Raw genomic sequence first — 21,293 nt, forward strand, 5'->3', positions numbered from 1 at the left:
AGTTTTCCTTAAGTCCCTTCCTCGACCCGCACAGTATGATACCAAGGACTGGCGGAGCTTCGGTTTCGCTAGATCTGTGCACCAATCCAGCAGTGAAGAATAACGCCAAGCGGAAAGGGCAACGTTCACAAGCGGCGCCAGACCCCATCATCCAGCGCGCTATCCGTGAGATGGGGGAAGATCAGCACCCATTGAGCCCTGAACATGTTCGGAGGTTCCCGTTCAAGGTTTACAATAGCAGCCACAGCACAATAGACACAATATGAAATGGTGATAACATAAATAATCAAATAAAACTTGTCGATACTACAATAAGTGGCGGTAAGAAACGTGAATCTAATCAATGTGGGATATTTCTACTCCCACACGTCACGCAAACGTATTGAACCAATTCACTTAAATCAGGACAAAACTTATAATGTGGGGTCCAATTAAAATCTCCCTCAGCAGCTCAGCATTTGTTTGGTGCTTAAGGGCTCTGGCAACCCCGGGGTTCCTGAGCTGGGGTCTGGTAAATCGCGAAGCTCTGGGCATGCTTTAGCGATCACTGTCCGGTGAGACGGTGGAACGTCGTGTACCACAGGGAATGGGGGTCTTGGCTTGACCGCCCAGGTCGCGAGGATAGTAAAAAGTCTATTTAAAAAACTAGCAGTCTTACGATGTCCTGCGTGCCAATAAGATACATACCTGTTGAGGAGGAACAGTCATTAACGGGCAACCTTTGGGGAACCTGCCACTCCTCGGCTGTACAAGTATAAGGCTTACTCAGTCAAAATGGTTCAAATGGTTCTGAGCACTATGGGACTTAAATGCTGAGGTCGTCAGTACCCTAGAACGTAGAACTACTTAAACCTAACTAACCTAAGGACGTCACACAGATCCATGCCCGAGGCAGGATTCGAACCTGCGACAGTAGCGGTCCCGCGGTTCCAGACTGTAGCGCCTAGAACCGTTCGGACACCCCTGCCGGACTTACTCAGTCATGCAGGGCTCTGTATGGGCGGACTGTTCGTTTCCCCAGCTGCTGGTGGGACCACTATGGATGGCTTCCACGACTTTCTATGAACTTCCTCCTGAAAATTTTGGTTATCTGTTAGGTAGTACTCACAATCATCCTTCAAAGCGAGACAGGAGATAGACCTCCTGAGAAATCTTCCTCAAACGTTCAGGCACTGTGTCGTAACACGGTGCACCCAGGGTGTCAAAATGTGTGTTGTGATCAGGGGACAAGATGGTATGTTTGAGAAAGTATCGCCCCTCTATACCCAGAACGACCTTGATGTATCGGCTGCAGTCTCAAATCTGTTAAACATTTGTGTAACGGCACATTGCTGATCGAAACAGCCACATCGCAGCAAGTTAACCACCTCTTGAAGTCCAAAGTTTTGGGTGCCCTACTGCAGCTGGACAGCACCGCGCCCTTAACTACAGTCAAGCAGTGGTCACATGCAGTGACATCATGCACATGGACACTGCAGAGCAACAGGAGGAATGGCTTGACCAAGGGGTCACCGAGGCGAAGCAATTAATGCATCGTGTGGATGAAAAACTGGGAAAGTCAGACTCATTTAAACTGGCGTTCAGTTCGCCGGCTTTGCTGGATTATATTAAAGCTGGGTTTTTAATAAAGCCAGACAATACTTCCCCAACCCTATAAAGTGTTTCATGTGCCAGAAATTCGGGCACACGACTCTCGTGTGTAACGGACGAGTTACATGTGGTACAGTGTTGTATGGGCACCCATGCTGATGGAACTATGTACACCTTCCCTGCCATTTGTGTCAATTGGTCAGGTCTGCATACAGCTTGGAGCAGAGAGTGTATGGTGTACAAGCAAGAAAAGAAAATCCAAGAGTTAAAGGTGACTAAACGTGTATATACGCTGGAGCGAAAATGATGTGCAAATCACTTCAACCCCAAAGTCTGCCACATCATTTGCTGCAGTACTCGCGAAGAAACCCTCTATTATGTGTTTCCACCCAGACGTCACCTCTGGACCCTCGTACCAAGAAATGCTTTTGCAAGGACATCTGTGGCAGCGACAGTTCAGATGAAACTGTTGCCGTCTCCACACTGTAAGGCGTCCGTGATCCCACAAACATAGATGCTAGTATCCGACACACAGGTCGATAGCAGACAGGAGTCGATTGTCGAGCGCTGCAGGAGGCAGTAAGACAAGTGTGTCGAGTGAGGAGTCGTACCGGAGTGACGGGCAATAATGGTGGTCGAGTGAGTATGACAAATGAGCGCGCCCCCCTGATCGTCGTGAGGTGGACCCTCATCGATACCGATTCGCAAGTGATATGAAACCAAAAGTGACAAGTGCCGAATTACGTGTTTCGCGTCAACCGCGTCGGCCAGCAACAACCATGGATTGCAGTGAGGATTGTTGTGACGAAGTACTTGAAATCAGCAACCAATAAAAAGATATAACCGTAATTAAAAGTGTAAGGCGAAGGTAGCAACTGCTTCAGAATTTGTGTGTTAGTAGAAAATAGATATCAGTTTGTACATCGCAACCTTTTTGGTCTTTAGTTATAGACAAACTTTCAATCATTAACTATTCCGTCTCAGAACAGCCGCACTCGGTTGAAATACTCCCGAAACCACAGCAGAAAAAAACCGATAGCCTTTCAACCATTAAGCACACGGTCATATAGTTATAATAATCAACTGTTTGGCGGGTTTGGTAAATCACGCAAAACCCAATAACGGAATTTAAACGGGGGTGTTTCAACGCACACTCCTACGGTCGGCACTGCTTCAGTTCCCGCTGTTGCTGTCTCTACCCAAACTCCAACGGTGAACACAACTTCGCTCCTGATGTTGCTGTCTTCAAGTGAACTCCAACAGTGACCACTGCTTTCTCTCCTGCCACTACCAGCTTGGCAGGGCACGTGCTACACATTGGGATGTCACAGCATACCTCACGTCGTCGAATTTGAAGCAGAAGACTAAGGATAAGCGTACTATCAAGAAGGCAGAATGGAAGCAGATGGTCAGATGCAGGAACACTTAGAGGATGACGACACGGCCGTGAACTTAGAACTTTGCTTCGATTAACCCTTGAGTCTACACGGTTTTCTACCTTCTGAAGCGGGTTTAGGCGAGAGGAAAACGTAGGTCCCCCAGCCAAATGGCTCCTGCGCTTCAGTGAAACATGAGCCCCGTTGTCTGCGTCTACAGGAAAGGCACTTTAAACATCCCTATGCTCAGGGATACAGTCCTCATCGGAAAAATGACTGTGATGGAGACAGGGCTAAAGATGGAGAGGATATCTTTGTGAATGACACGTAATACTCCACTTATCTCTGTGCAGCTATTCAGGTAACTGTTCTCACGGTGCATATTCCATTTGCCCTTACCATCTGTAGTGTGTATCCGCTGCCAAACGAAATTCGGGATAGGGTGGGTCTTTCTTATCTGATTTCACAACTCCCTCCACCCTTCTTACTTGTAGGAGATTTTAATGCTCACAGTGTGCTATGTGGATCTTCATCAACATGCCCCAGGGGGTAGGGTTGTGGAGTGCATTACTATGTCAGAGGAGTTATGCCTATTTTATTGCTGGTGATAGTACACACTTTTGGACTGTCATGGGGTCTTCTCGGCCATAGACTTTGCTTTCTGCTCTCAAGCCCTTGTCGATGCTGCACACTGGAAAGTGGTCGCTGACGTGGATTCCAGTTGCCACTTCCCTGTCTAGATTCACCTCTCAGATAGAGCAGTCCCTGAAAGGAAAGCGACAAGGTGTATGTTAAGCAGAGCGGACTGGAGACTATTTTTGAACGTCAAGGTAGGGTCCAGGACTGGATGGCTCACCACCATGCTACTGATGCGTCCATCCCCAAGTCTTCAAACCGACCTCGGAGGCGGCATGTCCCACGGTGGAACGATGAGTCTCGCTCCACCGTCAGGGAGAGACGCATGGCCCTGTGACGATTCAAACGTCAACCTTCTGCTATGAACCTCTCAGCTTTCTGAATCGTGAGCGAAAAGGCACGATAGAAAATCAGTGAGAACAAGGCAAGTGTTTCTGGGTTCGATCAATCGTTCCGCTAACTCTTCAAAGGTATGGGAAGCCATACAAAGGATATTTGGCAAATGTTCCAGACGACCTGTAACTGCTGTATTTCGGCAGGGGTATCTACAATCTACACATGGAAACATAGCGAATGCCACAGCGGATTACTGTGGTTCGATCACTGCCAATGGAAATCGACATCCAGCTTTCCGCCGCCATCGAGCATTGGTGGAGAGAGCTGGTTGAAATTTTAATTCTACCAACACCGAAGATTACAATCGCCCTTTCTCCATGTGAGAGATTTACTGTACCCTGTCTCGGGTCAAGGATACTGCCCCAGGTAAGGATCGAATCCCATACAGCATGTTACAGCACCAGGACACAAAGGGAATACTCTTGTCCCTTTTTAATGCGACTCGGTTGACCGGGGACTTTCCTGACTCGTGGAGGTTAGTGTCCCTTCCAAAACTAGCGAAAGACCACATGTTGGCCAATAGTTATCGCAAAATGGCCCTCACTAGATGTATAGGAAAGACACGAGAACACATGGTCAACTGATTTGGGTCCTAGAATGGCTGGACCTACTTAGTCGCTTCCAGTGTGGATTTCGGAGGTATCGTTCAACCTTTGAAAACAACATTCTGCTAGAGAAGGAAATCCAACAATCCTTTCTACACAGACAGCAGCTTGTAGATGTCTTCTTCGATCTTGAGAAATCGCATTATAGAAACGACGCATTCTGACAAACAAATCCAGTTCCCTAATCTCACTGCAGTTAAAACAAAACACTACGTTTAAAGAATTCAGTGTGACCCTGTCCTAATTACAACGGTGGTTCCCTAAACGTTACGAGGACACTATCAGTCTTACATCTGTTTTCAGTCTGTTTTCGAAACCGCTCGCCGTTTCAGGTGAAAGTGCGCCACACATGTGCAGATGGAACTGATGGTTTTAATGTCAAACTCTTTTACATTAAAAATTGCCTGGACTTCTGCATTGGTTTTAGAGTTTTCACGTCTCCATAATGAGGCTCCAAACGTGTTGCACTATTTCGATCGTCATATTTATGAGAAAGATCTTTTCTCGATTATGAAATTAAATAAGTGATGACTACGTGGCAACTAAAGTGCCATAGTCTGCGACATTGTCTGCATCTGTCCTATGCCGACGGTTTGAACCAGATAAAAATTATATTATGTCTTCTACACGCCAAAAATAATTAAATAACATTGAAAATTTCTTTCACTGTCTTCTATGTCGTTCCGAAATGTGAACTGTAAACCCAAGTCTCATGTAGTGAGACTGCACTGCCATTTACATTCGTCACGTTCGCAGTTTTCCCTTCTCCGCTCTCCAATCGCTCAGGGAATGTGGCATGATAGTGGTGGAAATATGCAGCGGGCATAAATGCCAAGGCATTGCCTGCGAGTTGAAATCTTGGCCGCCCTGACCTATGGCTTTTGTTGGGTTTGTTTGTGAGTATCATTACATCTGGAAAGGAACAACACAAAAGATATTGCACAAACATTCACATTAATAATAATAATAGTAGTAGTAGTAGTAATAATAATAAAAATAATAAATGACAATAATAACGCTAATGAAAATAATAGATAACACTAATAATAACCGTGATAACAACAGCAGTAGGCATTAAGAATGATACAGATTGGTTTAACACCTCTGAATACATGTTCAGTATTATAGAAGCGGAAGGGAGAAAGAAAGAGGAGGAGATTCGAATGACAGTGACAGCGGCTATTAGGAGAGAATAGAATTTCCATAAAGAACTCTGTCAACATGTGTGAAGGAAGATCTGTGGGGGATGGGGAATTCACATGTCTAAGCAGCAGACCAGTATATTGGAGAGATGGCTGTTGTGGCAGAAGGTGGTCATTAACTACGATTTGAAGTTTTGAAGGAATTTAATTTCTCCTATGTTTTGAGGAATATTGTTCAAAAGTCGGGTTCCTGACACAGAAAATTATTTAGACAACATGGCAGTGTTATGTGATGGTACAGAGAGAATTTTACATTGTTCAGATAGTAGTGTAAGAGCAGAAGCTAAATAAGAGCGAGGGCAATGGTTGAGAAGACGATAGAGCAAACGTAGCGTATGATAGTCTCTACGCTTATCGGCACGCAGCCATGGTAACGGTTCATAGGCAGAGGTGATAAGGTCGAAATAGTGCACATCACAACTATATTGCACACAAGCGTTCATCGTCATTCTAGCCTGCGTCAGCTTTCGTAGGGAACTCCCTGGACAATAGCATCATCATAGTCAAGTCTGAGTGGTATTACCGACTCACCCATCTTCTTTTTAAGTTCTAAAGAAAATACTTTTTTATATTTCTGTAGTGAACGAAGTGTTATTGAGTCTTCATACAAATTAAAGTTGTATTATCAATACAGTCTAAGTGATTGTCCAGGATTGACCCGAAGTTCTTTGCAGAACAGCAAAAGGTTATTTCTATACCGTTCAGAAGTAAGGGTGGAGAACATTCTATGAACTGGTAATAAGTCTTTTGTGAGCGACTAAGTTTGCTTTCGCCACGCTCACATAGATAAGGCAAATAAATCAGCATTCACATGATGGATGGCTGTATTGAACTTGTTGGACTCAGATATAACTGGAGGTCGTGAGTGTGTAGGTGATTCTGCAATAGGAGAGAATGGTTAACACATCATTAATGTATAATGAGAAAAGTTATGGTCCCAATACTGATCCTTGTGGAATCTCTGATATGACATCAATATATTGCGACCTTTTAATTCCAATCATTATATACTGTATACATGTAAGGTGCGATTGGAACCATTGCACAGCACTAGAATAAAAAAATTGACTTGTGAGTTTAGCAATTAGACAGTGGTGAAAACTTCGCTGAAATCCAAAAAAGTGCATAATTGTAGCTGTTGTTGTACATAGATTGTTTCAGTTTGTCAGTCACTATTATAGGAGTGGTCATAATGTTGCGATTTTTCTGGAAACTCGACTGGTATACGTTTACAAGGTTATGTGATGTTAAACCTGTCGGTAGACTGTATATTCTGATACCCTGGATAATGCCTGTAGAATGTAAATGGGTCTGGAGTCGGAAAGTTGTTTGGCAGATTTCTTCTTGGGTAATGGTTTCATGAGTCCCTGCTTCAGGGACGTTTAGTAGAAAAGTAGAGAGGAAAGCTTAGCACAAGATAAGAAAAGTAGAGTAGAGAGTAAAACGTTCAAAACGTATTACTGTTGATATTGAGAGTAGTAGTTAAATACTGACTAAAAGCTTAGCAGAAGATAAAGAAAAGATTCAGGACAGTATCAGACAAGGTGGAAGAATGATTTCTTTTAATGTCCCTTAGCTCTTACAATAATTATGCCTATACACAGCGTTTCACGAGGACGAGTGAATATTTTAGGAAATGGTACTATAGACTAATTCAAATGAAAGATTACATGTAACATGTGATGCATTTTTATAGGTTACAGAGATACAGCTGGTTACACAGGAAAGTTTCTTGTTATAGGTTTACTTATGGAACGGCATTTTTGTTTTGAAGTTCTAAGTAGAGGATTTTTCATCTGTGACTGTGACCTGTTGGCCACTTCTGCTGTATCATTTAAGCATATCACGCGTCTTTAGAATTACGTGTTGGCTGATGTAACACAAGACCTGTCACATGTGTGCGAGTTTTCCAGTGGAAACCCTTCTTTTAGGGAATACAAAATATGATTTTCTTACTGCAGACTACCAGATTTCTCGTAGTTCGATAATTAGAGTGAAGTTGGTGCACTGCCCAACAGTCATACCTCACCTGAACGTGGTGTGCGTGAAGCAGACGACGTTATTCAACTGGGTGAACGTACTCGTAGTCCTTCAACAACCACATACAGAACTGCTAGACATACCAGTGTTCCACATACAACTTTAGAGAGGAACTTAAAGGACGACTAGGATTCTGTCAGTGCCTAGTTGTAAATCATTGAGGAGTCTCATGAATACTGCTAACTAATGTGCCTGGTGTGCATACTGTAAGACCTTCGGTACACACACCATCAGATTATTTGACTAGTCGCTCTAACGAAGTAGGCGAGTGTCAGCAACATGTCTCGTGGTCTTATCGTGGCGTGTTTATCTTCTGCCGTTAGGTCAGACGATAGAAATGCCACTTGCACGCTTAGAGTAGCAGATTGATGGTGACCAACTTTAAACAGAACTTGATTAATTTTCACACACATTTATCAAAATAATAGAAAAACGTAGATGTTACGTAACTTGATTCTGGATGCTGTTTACAATTGACAATCTGAAGTTCCTTTGGTCTTGGTACGTTAATCATGTTCTCACATATCTCTGATACTTGACAAAGTGTCTGCCTCATGATGACTGGGTGTTGTGTGATGTCCTTAGGTTAGTTAGGTTTAAGTAGTTCTACGTTCTAGGAGACTGATGACCATAGGTGTTAAGTCCCATAGTGCTCAGAGCCATTTGAACCATTTTTTGAACTTGACAAAGTGTCTATACATTTATCTCCATGGCAATGTACAGGAATATGATAATCTTATTAGGCGCAGATTGAAACTTGACTATAGACTGGTACAGACTAATGCAGACTGGTACAGATTGGTGCAGACAAATGCAGACTGGCCAATCAGAGGTCTGTACACTCGTTATAATACCTCATGCGTTCACGTATCACTGCGCGAGTGTGATCTGCGAGGAGAAAACGTTCTACGTTAGCAGCAATCTCATTGGCTGCGTTACATATTAATACGCAGATCAGCGGAAGCAGAATTTGGTCCGTCTCTAAGGCAGCGCCATCTTGTAGTGCGGAGACGGACGAGTGCTGCGCCTGCGCTGTTGTGCTTAGTGGGGCCGCTCTAGTGGGAAAGTTGTGTACGCGCTGACTATGCGGAACTATGTACACAACAGATAGTTTCACTCCTGACTCTATCAATAACACCTGTAACTCAGATAGTTTGATGTACACCGAGATGGCAAAAGCCATGGGATAGTGATACACTCATTTATAGAAGTTGGTAGTATCACGTACACAAGATACGAAAGGGCAGTGCGTTGGTGGAGCTGTTTTTTGTGCTCAGGTGATTCATGTGAAAAGGTTTCCGGAGCGATTATGGCAGCACGATGGGTATTAATAGACTTTGAACGCTGAGTGGTAGTTGGAGCTAGACGCATGGGACATTTCATTTCGAAAATCGTTAGGAATTCAATACTCCGAAATCCTCAGCGTCAAGTGTATATCGAGAATACCAAATTTCAAGCATTGTCCCACACCACTCCCAGCACAATGGCCGACGGCCTTCACTTAACGATCCAGAGCGGTGGCGTTTGCATAGAGTTGTCAGTGCTAACAGACGAGCAACGCGGCCTGAGGTAACCGCAGAAGTCAGTGTGCGACGTAGAACGTACGTGTACGTTAGGAGTGCCTATGCTGACAGAACGACATCGCCTGCAGCGCCTCTCCTGGGCTGGTGACTACATAGTTGGACCCGAGACGACTGGAAAATCGTGGCCTGGTCTATTGAGTCCCGATCTCAGCTGGTGAGAGATGACGGCTGGTTTCAAGTGTGACGAAGACCCCGCGAAGGCATGGACCCAATTTATCAATAAGACACTGTGCGAGCTGGTGATAGATCCATAATACTGTGGACTGTGTTTACATGGAATTGACTGGGTGCTCTGGACCTGCTGAACCGATAATTGACTGGAAATGGTTATGTTTGGCTACTTGTAAACCATTTGCAGTCATTCATAGGCTTCAGTTTCCCAAACAACGATGGAATTTTCGTGGATCACTACGTGCCATGCCACCAGGTAAAAATTGTTCCCGATTTGTTTGAAGAACGTTCTGGCCATCTTGAGCGAATGATTTGGCCACCCAGATCGTCGGACATAAATCCCATTTATGTGGCATAATCGAGATGTCAGTTCGTGCACACTTGGGTAATTATGGACGGCAATATAGGCAGCACGGCTCAGTATTTCTGCAGGGTACTTCCAACAACTGTTGGTCCATCCCACGTCGAGTTACTGCACTACACGAGAAAAAGCACATCCGACCGATATCTGGCGGTATCCCATGACTCTTTGCACCTCAGTGTATAAGAATATGGCATACACATTGGATACAGAGCCTCCGTCCTTATCATTTACAGCAGATTCAGCACCTTAGAGAAGGAGATAAAGGTAGTCGATTAGAATTTTGTCACTGGCTAATTTGAAACTGACGAGTTGTCTCATGAATATTGTTAAATGACGAAACCAGTTTCACTTGTGAAGTTATCAGTAAAATTCGTAACACACATCTATAGCCTGACGTAAACCCACGACGCTTTGTCGACATATTCACTGGGTTCCAAAATTAAACCAAAAAACCGCTATTTCCCCGTGTGGTGTGTACCTCACGATATAGTCATACAAACTGCCAACAGGAGTCCGTACGATCGTGTCCTGCACGGATGATGGGATTCTTGTCGATGGGCAAGTACGCCAACAATGTTGTCATGGCACCTATGTTTGCCCTGTGCTCCCACATCCACAACCACTGTGTACACAGTCACAGACAGTGCTGTATGGCACAGAGAAGACGCTTACGAGTTTCTCTACAGTGGAAGGCCATGGGAAGAATGGAAGCAGGACAGTAGCAAACTGATGTAGTCCGATGGCTTAATGTGAATTGCTCTGTTGTTTTTCGGATGTGGCGACAGTTTTTTGAAATCGAAACTGTATCCCGAAGACCGAGCGGGGCCGACTACGTGTAACATCAGAGAGAAAGAACCGTTATTTGGTTGTAAAGGCACGACAGTACTGCCTTAGTACTGCACGGCAACAGGCATCTGAGCTCACAGCATCCACTGGACGTGTTGAAGCGAAGCAGGCGGTGTACAGAATGCTTCGGCAGTGGCCTTTATTCTCAGAGACCTGCTGTATGTGTACCTCTGACGCGTCTTCACAGAAGGGAACGTCTAGAGTGGAGCCGTCAGTATGCCACATGGACTGTCGGACAGGGGCCAATGTGCTTCTCACAAATGAATCCCGATTTGGTCTGGACAGTGATTCTCGACGATGGAGGGAACGTGGAGCAGGATTTCTGGAAACAATCGTTATGGAAAGAGACCGATATCGAGGATGATCCTTAATTGTGTGGGCAGGGACTATGTTGACCACTTAACCTCCTCTTCATGAAACTATATGTTTAAATCGATAAGGTTTAACTGCTGTCAGATATCGTGACGAGATTTAGGACTTCATGTACTGTCGTTGTGAAGTGCTGTAGACCCAGACTTCGTATTGATGAAGGATATGTTGAACCTCATAGAGCACGGGTGATCGATGTTTTCTTGAAAACAGAAGATATTGCAATCGGGACTTAGCCTGCACGCTCCCCTGATTTGAATCCCATAGAGCACGGGTTGCATCACGTCAGCATCCACCAACCACTCTCCTAGACTTGCGAGCAGCTACACAAAAAGAAGCTGAATTATTGTCTCAACAAGAGACTGACCACATCAGTCACAGAATACCCTGTCTGTACTGCTGCCAGAAGCGGTCCCACACCATACTGAGCGCATTAACCAGTTGTCGGAATGTGTGTGTAAATCCGCTGGGTTGGATTAAAACGAAGAACATTTTTGTCCTCCGTTTTTTTTATATTGTTTCTGCTTTAATTTCGCCTGATTTACTGTTTGTGGCAACCTATCTAAATTTCGGTTTGTTACTTTAATTTTGGACACCAGTGTACTATCAAGAGCAGTTTGCTTTAAATTTGTTGCGTGATATGACAGGCAATCGGTTAATTCGGCCTGTTGTGTTACCGTGTCTTCTTACAGGGCCCCGTAATCTGGAAGTCCTCAAAAACGAGCTCTCATATTCATCGGGGAAGGCGCTTCTGGCTACAAGAATCGGTATGTTCTTCCAGCGTTTTGGTTGTCAGTTAACGAATCGTCTAACTCCAACATTCCTCATAAAATGTTTTTGGAAAAAATGGTAACGTTTCTTGACTATAAAGGTCCTCGGACTTTACCCTTTAATATCAATGCCTGTTAGGATGATTGAAAGGCGAAGTTTGCGAAGAAAATGTAAATGCGACAAACGAATTTATGATACGGATTATGAATACTGCTCCTTGATAAAAGACTTCAGGCGACACCAGAAGAGCTACACATTGCCAAGAGAATGCAGTAGTTCATTGAAGTTGGAAGAGTGAATTTACAAAAGTCAACTTGCAGCTTAATCATTTGCATAACACCTTCTGCGTGTGATATTACGTGTTGATACCATCCTACTGGAGTCTCAAAGTTGGCAAGGGCAACGCAAGTTTACGTCAGTTGCCGCTAGGGATCATGCAGTAACTGGTGGACCCAATGGTGCACGCCCACTGAGCCACACCTCCAATGGCTCCGTACGATAAGCGCCCCCCAATATACAATGGCCAGCAGCAGCCACGCAGCCCACTCACACTCGGAGCCACTTTGCTACTTGACGCTAGACAGACGCGGCCTAGTCGCGACTCCGACACCACCTTTTGTTCAAAAATGTCTCTGAGCACTATGGGACAACTGCTGAGGTCATCAGTCCCCTAGAACTTAGAACCACTTAAGCCTAACTAACCTAAGGACATCACACACATCCATGTGCGAGTCAGGATTCGAACCTTCGACCGTAGCGGTCGCGCGGTTCCATACAATAGCGCCTAGAACCGCTCGGCCACCCCGGCCGGCCCTACCTTTTGTGCTTTGGTTGGTAGTACCTCTTACTTGTTGACATTGAGAGCTGGACCCTATTTTGTGCTGCATTATTTGTATTGAGTCTTTGCACACTCGGAGATAGACAAGTTAAGTAAATCTCATATTTACTGTGTTAGCTCGTTTAATGATTATGTAAGATGGCAACGGCCTTGCACCTTACATGAGTCCATTTACCGTGACACTAGGTTTTGTTGGAGTAATACTTTAAATTACGGTGTAGAAAATCTATGTGGAAAGGCATCGGCACGCGAGAATTCCGCGATTTTGTAATTATAAGATTTTGCGGAAAGGCAGTACGCGAGACAGAGCTCGGCTACATCCCCGCCTAACCGCCGAAGTCCACAGCCTGACGGTATGAATGGTGAACTGGGGGATTTCTGTAATCCGTTTAGACGCGCCACAGCGGCCACCAACCTCTGAGGGACGTGCGGCGGCAGGTGTTCAAGTGTTTACCAAAACAGAGCAGTGGATAGCTGGACGGACTTTCCTGTGCGTGCTCTCGGCTATGTCCCTCTAATTTTACACCTTCGAGTAACTCAAGTGGAGCAGGCCAGGAGTAGCGAATAACAAACTTTCAATGTTCGCTACGATGGGGAATCTCGAGTGGTCTCTTGGGAGGAAACTTCCAGTAAACGTGTTATTACCCACAGCTTTGGTTCTTCCCAGCCGACGAGGGCGGAGTTTACTTGTGAAATTTTGTAGAAATAAAAGAATTGTGGCAAAGAGTTATATTCCCAGGCCGTACATTGGTCGGCACTGGCAAACTGGGTATTTTGAAAGCTTCTAGTGATGTGATTCGCTCAGTAAAAGTTGAGGTGAGAAAATAAGGATGAAGAGCGATCTTGCTGAACTCTCGGTAGAGATCTTCCGTTCTGGGCTCTCGTACTGAGAGGACGTTAGCCAAGTCGTTTCCCCTCTTCGTCTTTCGTTCTGAAAGGACGTTAGCCGCGCCAGCTCATTGCTGGCGGAAACATTGTCTCAAGTTTACGGACAGCAGTCTGGTGTTCGAATAGGGTAGGATTGTACTTTCCGAGACGCCACACGCCGATCGCACGACTGCGACGTCGCCGTCGGAGACCGGCGCTACAACAGGAATGTTACGGTGAGATCGCTCCCGCTTCAGCCTGTGTTAGTATTAACGTTAAATAGTTGGATCAGTTGCAATTGCTGTTTCCACAGAGGTTTCACAGTACCTTGGAGTGTTATAAGAGATCACGTTTTGGACCGATTTTAACACAGTTATTGCCAATGCCAGTTAGGAGGTTAATTTGTAAATTGTTCATTATGTTTTATTCAGCATTGATCTGAAGGTTATAATAAAATTATTGTGATTCAGTAGAGCCTTTACTTTCAGTAGTTGATCCTGAATTCACCCTTTTGCTTTATTTTATTTTGTGTATGTGTTTGATGTCATTGAACACCCTAAGTGATCGTCATCGTTCATATTTGTAAGTAAAAGTAGGTGCGATTTATCGTCAACACTACCACCGCAGATTAATTAGGGATGACCGCGCCACATTTTAATCTAGCGTTATCCATTTTTGCGTATAGTTCCACTCCCAATTTCTCTATAAGTTGTTTGTCAGGGGCGAACACATGCAAAAGTCGGACAACCAACGGGTGGTGTGTTACAATTATTCTGCTTCTGTCCAGCTTTTGTACTATGACGGTTGCCACTCAACTTTGTAGCCCACCAATGCTTACCGTTGTGTAGGAAGTCGTTCACAACTCAACGACATTATGAGTATTGGAAAGTTCCTGGCAGATCAAAACTGTGGGCCGGACCGAGACTCGAACTCGGGACCTTTGCCTTTCGCGGGCAAGTGCTCTACCATCTGAGCTACCCAAGCACGACTCACGCCCCGTCCTCCAAACATCACAGGAGTGCTAGTTCTGCAAGGTTCACAGGAGAGCTTCTGTGAAGTTTGGAAAGTAGGAGACGAGGTACTGGCGGAAGTAAAGCTGTGAGGACGTGGCGTGAGTCGTGCTCGGGTAGCTCAGTTGGTACAGCACTTGCCCGCGAAAGGCAAATGTCCCGAGTTCGAGTCTCGGCCGGGTCCACAGTTTTAATCTGCCAGGAAGTTTCATATCAACGCACACTCCGCTGCAGAGTGAAACTCTTATTCTGGACTGTGAGTATTCCTTTGGGTTATTTTCTGACGGCTGTACTTCTGTAACCAGTAACAGCCGAACACATGTTATATGGAATGTTTTCTTTTATTAGTCTGTACTACAACCTCCTAAGACGCTTACTATTCCTCGTGAAACGCTGAAAGTATCGGTGCCAGGTGGGGAGGCGGCGCGGCACTCACACGGCCCTGGGGTCCACGACGCCGGCGCCCACGGGCACGGTGTGGCCCATCGCCTGCAGCGCCACCAGAGTCTGCAGCTCCGCCAGCCGCTGGTCCGACAGCCGCTTCCACCTGAGCACACAAACAGACGCCATCGCTACATAGCTTGCTGCCCGTCTGTGGCGACCGCTTACTGCAGAAGGGCAACGTGTCCACATATCCTACCATCAATTACAGACAAAAAAAACTAAATAAAACCGATTTATTGTAATTTGTATCCTGACATGCATTTCTGGTTTCTTTATGTAGGTAATTTTCCTTATACACAACTGGCCATTAAAATTGCTACACCAAGAAGAAATGCAGATGATAAACGGGTATTCATTGGACAAATATATTATACTATAACTGACATGTGATTACATTTTCACGCAATTTGGGTGCGTAGATCCTGAGAAATCAGTACCCAGAACAACCACCTCTGGCCGTAATAACGGCCTGGGCATTGAGTCAAACAGGGCTTGGATGACGTGTACAGGTACAGCTGCCCATGCAGCTTAAACACGATACCGCAGTTCATCAAGAGTAGTGACTGGCGTATTGTGACGAGCCAGTTGTTCGGCCACCATTGACCAGACATTTTCAATTGGTGAGAGATCTAGAGAATGTGCTGTCCAGGGCAGCAGTCGAACATATTCTGTATCCAGAAAGATCCGTACAGCACCTGCAACATGCAGTAGTGCATTATCCTGCTGAAATGTAGGATTTCGCAGGGATGAATGAAGGGTAGAGCCACGGGTCGTAACAAATCTGAAATGTAACGTCCACTGTTCAAAGTGCCGTCAATGTGAACAAGAGATGACCGAGACGTGTAACCAATGGCACCCCATACCATCAAGCCGGGTGATACGCCAGTATGGCGATGACGAACTCACGCTTCCAATGTGCGTTCACCGCGATGTCGCCAAAACGGATGCGACCACCATGATGCTGTAAATAGAAGCTGTATTCATCCGAAAAAATGACGTTTTGCCATTCGTGCAACCAGGTTCGTCGTTGAGTACACCATCGCAGGCGCTCCTGTCTGTGATCCAGAGTTTTGGGTAAGCGCAGCCATGGTCTCCGAGCTGATAGTCCATGCTACTGCAAACGTCGTCGAACTGTTAGTGCAGATGGTTGTTGTCTTGCAAACGTCACCATCTGTTGACGCAGGGATCGAAAGGTGGCTGCACGATCCGTTACAGCCAAGTGGTTAAGATGCCTGTCATCTCGTCTTCTAGTGATACGAGGCCGTTGGGATCCAGCACGGCGTTTCGTATTACCCTCCAGAACCCACCGATTGAATATTCTGCTAACAGTCAGTGGATCTCGCCCAACGCGAGCAGGAATGTCGCCATACGATAAACCGCAATCGCGATAGGCTACAATACGACTTTTATCAAAGTCGCAAACGTGATGGTAAGCATTTCTCCTCCTTACACGAGGCATCACAACAACGTTTCTCCAGGCAACTGCTTTTTGTGTATGAGAAATCGGTGGGAAACTTTCCTCATGTCAGCACGTTGTAGGTGTCGCCACCGGCGCCAAACCTTGGTTGAATTCTCTGAAAAGCTAATCATTTGCTTATCACGGCATCTTCATCCTGTCGGTTAAATTTCGCGTCTGTAGCACGTCATCTTCGTGGTGTAGTATTTTTAATGGTCATTAGTGTACATATAAATGTCACGTATGGCATACGCGGAAAGAGAGAGATGAATCTGTTGATTGGACATGTTCCCTTTCTGGAGTACACTGGGTATTCAAATTAATTTTAAGACTGAGTTAATTGTTTTACAGTAGAATCGTTAATATAAACATCTTTTACTGTAATACACATTTTTGGGACTAATTTCTGAATAACACGGCCTTGCTGAAGTGGTAACAACGGTTCCCGTCAGATTACCGAATTTAAGCGCTGTCGGGCTGGGCTATCACTTCGTTAGGTGACCATCCGGTCTGCCGAGCGATGTCGGCAAGCGGGATCCACTCAGCCCTTGTGAGGCAAACTGAGGAGCTATAAAGGGCGTTCAAAAAGATACGAGCCGGAGGTACAATTACAGAAACCAGTATCTGTATGTTAGAGGTATTGACCCTGGCTGTTGAGACACTTGTCCCACTGTGACTCAAGGCGGTGAATGGCTAAAATTCCCTGGGCTGAGATGTTAACCAGTTCCGCACGTACAGCTGGACGTCGTCGTCCGAGGTGAATCGTTTGCCCTTCAGAGCCTTTCTAAGGGGACGAAAAATGGCCTCATTCTAATTCACGTCTTGCACCACGGGACAACGGTGAACTTCCAGCGTCACTCGCAAACCTTGACCACCCTTCGCCAAGCGATTAAATCAAAACGACCTGGCAGTGTCAGCCGTCGGGTCATTCCGATCCACGACAGTGCAAAGCCTGATACGGCCAACACAGTCGCGGCACTCCTGCAGAAATTCAAAAGGGATGTTGTCGGGCACCCTCAGTATGGTCCGGACCTCTCTGCCTGTGATGACGACGTTTTTGGTCCGCTTAAAAAGGCTCTGAGGGGCAAACGATTCTCCTTGGACGACGACGTCCATTTGTACGTGCGGAGCTGGTTAACATCGCAGACCCGGAAATTTTATGAGACAGCCATTCACCGCCATGTGTCACAGTGGGACTAGTGTCTCAACAGCCACGGCAGCCTTATACTTGACTGAGATGTAGCGACTCCGGTCTCGTAAACCGACATACGGCCGGGAGAGCGGTGTGCCGACCACATGCCTCTCCATATCCACCTGTAGCCTGAGCAAGACACGGCGGCCGGTCGGTACCGTTGGGCCGTCTAAGGCCTGTTTTCTTTTCTGAATAATGGTAGACTTTTTCAAGGTTTCATTAGTCAGTCATCTTCATCTCCATCACGAGATGCCGTTGTTGGTCGCCATGATGCGACTGAATTCTAAAACTATATCTTGTCTTGAGGGATACAGTCTAAAGATTTCTCAATGTCATCCCTTTTGTTGTTATATGTAGGCAGTAAAGATAAGGGAGTTCCAAAGTTTGTACAGCTCATGATATTGTGAGAATCCTTTTCAGGTGTCTATGAACGACTTTACCGTACAAATCAACGCACGCTCAAGCAGGTTATTTTATAGAATGTGGGCCATCAGGAACTGTGGTCGATAAATTAATCCACTTTCATTTGAAGAAAACTTCTCATTTTTTGAGGAATGCTTCACCAGTTCAGCTACGTCATCGACTGTATACTATCTTTGCTCCTTCTTTTAACTTCCTGCTAGTAATCCCGAGATCCCTATCGTTCGGCATCAACGAGTAACCTCTAATTGGAAAAACTTTAAGGTCATTGAATCATTTGATCTCACACAGTGCCGTCATTATCCTAACCAGAGTATTATGTTTGTTCTATATAACCTTTCTACATCGTTGCCTATCATATTTTCGATGCACCATTTCAATATCGTACACACTTCATTTGAACTCTTTCCTCTCTTTCCTTCATAGTAGATGAAAACTATCGTTTCCCCTGATGTTTGGTTAAGCACACCAGAAACTTCCACGTAAGTTGTCTCAAATAGTAGGTGTCTTCAACAGGAAAGTGAGGTAAAGAGATGTTGATTATGACATCAATGAAGATTACAGCATTTTGTTTAGGCTCCAGCACACGTTTGACAATGATATCGTTACTGGAAGTCTAAAACTTTTTGGTTCTGCCCCTAGGCACCAGAAGTTTGGCGACGGCCACTCTTGTCGCATTCTCACACAGAAAGAGACTTTCACTTTTTAAATTCAGTTCCTCGCATGCTACACAGGCATCCTTCACAGATTGACGAAAACCAAGGGCATAGTTTTCATTGAAAAAATGCCATAAATATTTATAACAAAGTTTATTCCCTCTTTCTAGAGTTTTGTTAAAGAAGTCTTCTTTTTCAAAACATGTTATGCGTGATTTGTACATAAATGTTGAAACTTACATGCTTTTAATTGTTAATTTAAAACTTCGTGTGACAAAATCTCTCGCTGGCAATGCCAGCAAGTACTTTTAAATTCCGACTACAAGTCGCCAGTGTACACTGATCAGCCAGCACATTATGACCACCTACCTAACAGCCCGTATGTCCACCTCCGAGTCGGATAAAAGCCGCGACACGTCGTGGCTTGGAAGGAGTGAGGCCTTGGTAGGTCGCTGGAGGTAATTGGCGCCCCACCTAAACACACGTCCCGCTAATTCTCGTAAATTTCTTGGAGGAGAGCGGTGAGCACTGACTCGGGGGGGAGGGGGTGGCTGCATTACATCAACTGGAAATCGCCACTGTGTTTCTCGAACCACACCATCACACTCTTCAACCAGTGTACGATGCTCCTTGGCCGTCATGGTGTCTTGCACGAGCTCCACTGCAGCCATGGATGCCCATGTGAATTTTTCTCAGATCATAATGGAGTCGCCGCCAGCTTGTCTCCGTCCTCTAGTACAGGTATCAAGGAGCTGTTCCCCTGGAAGATGACGGGATCGCGGTCTCCCGTCGGCATGATGAAGAAGGTATCTAGATCCATCAGACCATCCAACGCTCTTCCGCTGCGCCAGCTTATACTGCCGATGGCGACGTGCCCGTTGCAGTCGTAGCTGCCGATGTCGTAGTATTCACATTGGCACGTGAATGGGTCGTCGGCTGCGGAGGTCCATCATTCGTAGTCTTCGGTACACTTTGTGTTCAGACACATTTGTACTCTGCGCACCATTAAACTCTATTGTTAGCTGCGTACAGCTCGCCGACTGCCCTATTTAACCAGTCTGCCCAGCCTCCGACGTCCGACACCTGTAATGAGGGGTGGCCGTCCGACCCACGACATCTGTACGGGGTTTCACCTTGGTTTCACCGCGTGCCGAGCCTCCGGCCCATCACAAACTGCCCTCGGTCGAATTCAGACGGATCGCGCTCCTTCCACATTCTACAGGGTGAAAAGAATTTAAACCGACAAACTCTGGGAGGTTGTAGGGGACATCAAAACAAATATTTTTCCCTAATGTCATTTTTTCCTATGAGGTATATTTAAACCGGTAGAGGAAGATTTCTCTGGCGGCAAATTAATTAAACCAACAAACACTTTTCCATTTTTTTTATCACCAAGAGACAACACATTAACTCAACCCAATTTCAATTACAGTAGATTTTCAAAAATGTCTCCATTGACACGTAAACAAAGGTTACACCGTCGGATCATGTTCTGTCTGACACGGGCAAAAATCCCAGGAGTATCCTGAATTATTCCTGCTGCTGCTACTATCCGTGCAACAAGATCATCTTCTGATGCAACAGGAGTTGCGTAAACAAGGTTGCGCATCTCTCCCCACACTAAAAAAGTCCAGAGGGGACATATCTGGGGATCGAGCTGTCCATGGTACAGGACCACCTCTGCCAATCCACGTTTCTGGCAACCGTCGGTCCAGGAATCGACGCACACGACGACTGAAATGTGGCGGCGCCCCGTCATGCTGGAACCACATGCGTTGTGTTGCAGAGAGCGGGACGTCTTCCAGCAAGTCTGGCAATGCTCTGGCGGGAAAATTGTAATAGTGTCTGCCATTTAATGGTCTAGGTAGCAGATACGGCCCAATTAAACAGTCCCCAACAACACCGATCCACACATTAACGAAGAACCGCACTTGAGCGCTAGTAATTGTGGCATGTGGGTTATCCTCACTCCAAACATGCGAATTGTGCATGTTGAAGACTCCATCACGCCCGAACGTTGCTTCATCGGCAAACAACAGAAAGGATGGAAATGTAGGATGCATTTCACACTGTTCCAGGTACCACTGCGAAAACTGTGCTCTGGGTGGATAATCAACTGGTTTCAGGTTGTGGACACACTGTAAGTGAAATGGACGTAACAATTGCTCTCGAAGGACTGTTCTTACATTCGTCTGATTCGTCCCCATGTTACGTGCAATTGCACCAGTGCTGATTGATGCACTGCAAGCAGCGTTCTTACCGAGCGACGGCGTCCCTGTCCAGGTAATCTGCTAAATGACCCGGTCTCACTCAGACGTTGGTACACAGCAGCAAATGTCGTATGATGCGGGATACGGCGATTAGGATATTATTGTTGACAAACCCGCTGTGCAGCTCGTCCGTTGTGCTGCGCTACGTAGTACGCACGAACCAGGTGTATCGCTCCATTAGTAAACAGAGA

The 21,293-nt window shown here is 45.6% G+C and overlaps 1 protein-coding gene across 1 annotated transcript in view; it reads right to left on the reverse strand.

Moving 5' to 3' along the window:
• The window catches only part of LOC126419730 (uncharacterized), a 203,762-nt gene that overhangs the window by 32,886 nt on the left and 149,583 nt on the right, over window positions 1–21,293 (reverse strand). Inside the window, exon 2 of the mRNA XM_050086909.1 lies at window positions 15,101–15,211. Coding sequence (XP_049942866.1) covers window positions 15,101–15,211 — 111 coding nt within the window. The remainder of the gene's footprint in view (window positions 1–15,100; window positions 15,212–21,293) is intronic.

Source organism: Schistocerca serialis, chromosome 9 (genome assembly GCF_023864345.2).
Source record: "Schistocerca serialis cubense isolate TAMUIC-IGC-003099 chromosome 9, iqSchSeri2.2, whole genome shotgun sequence".
NCBI lineage: Eukaryota > Metazoa > Arthropoda > Insecta > Orthoptera > Acrididae > Schistocerca > Schistocerca serialis.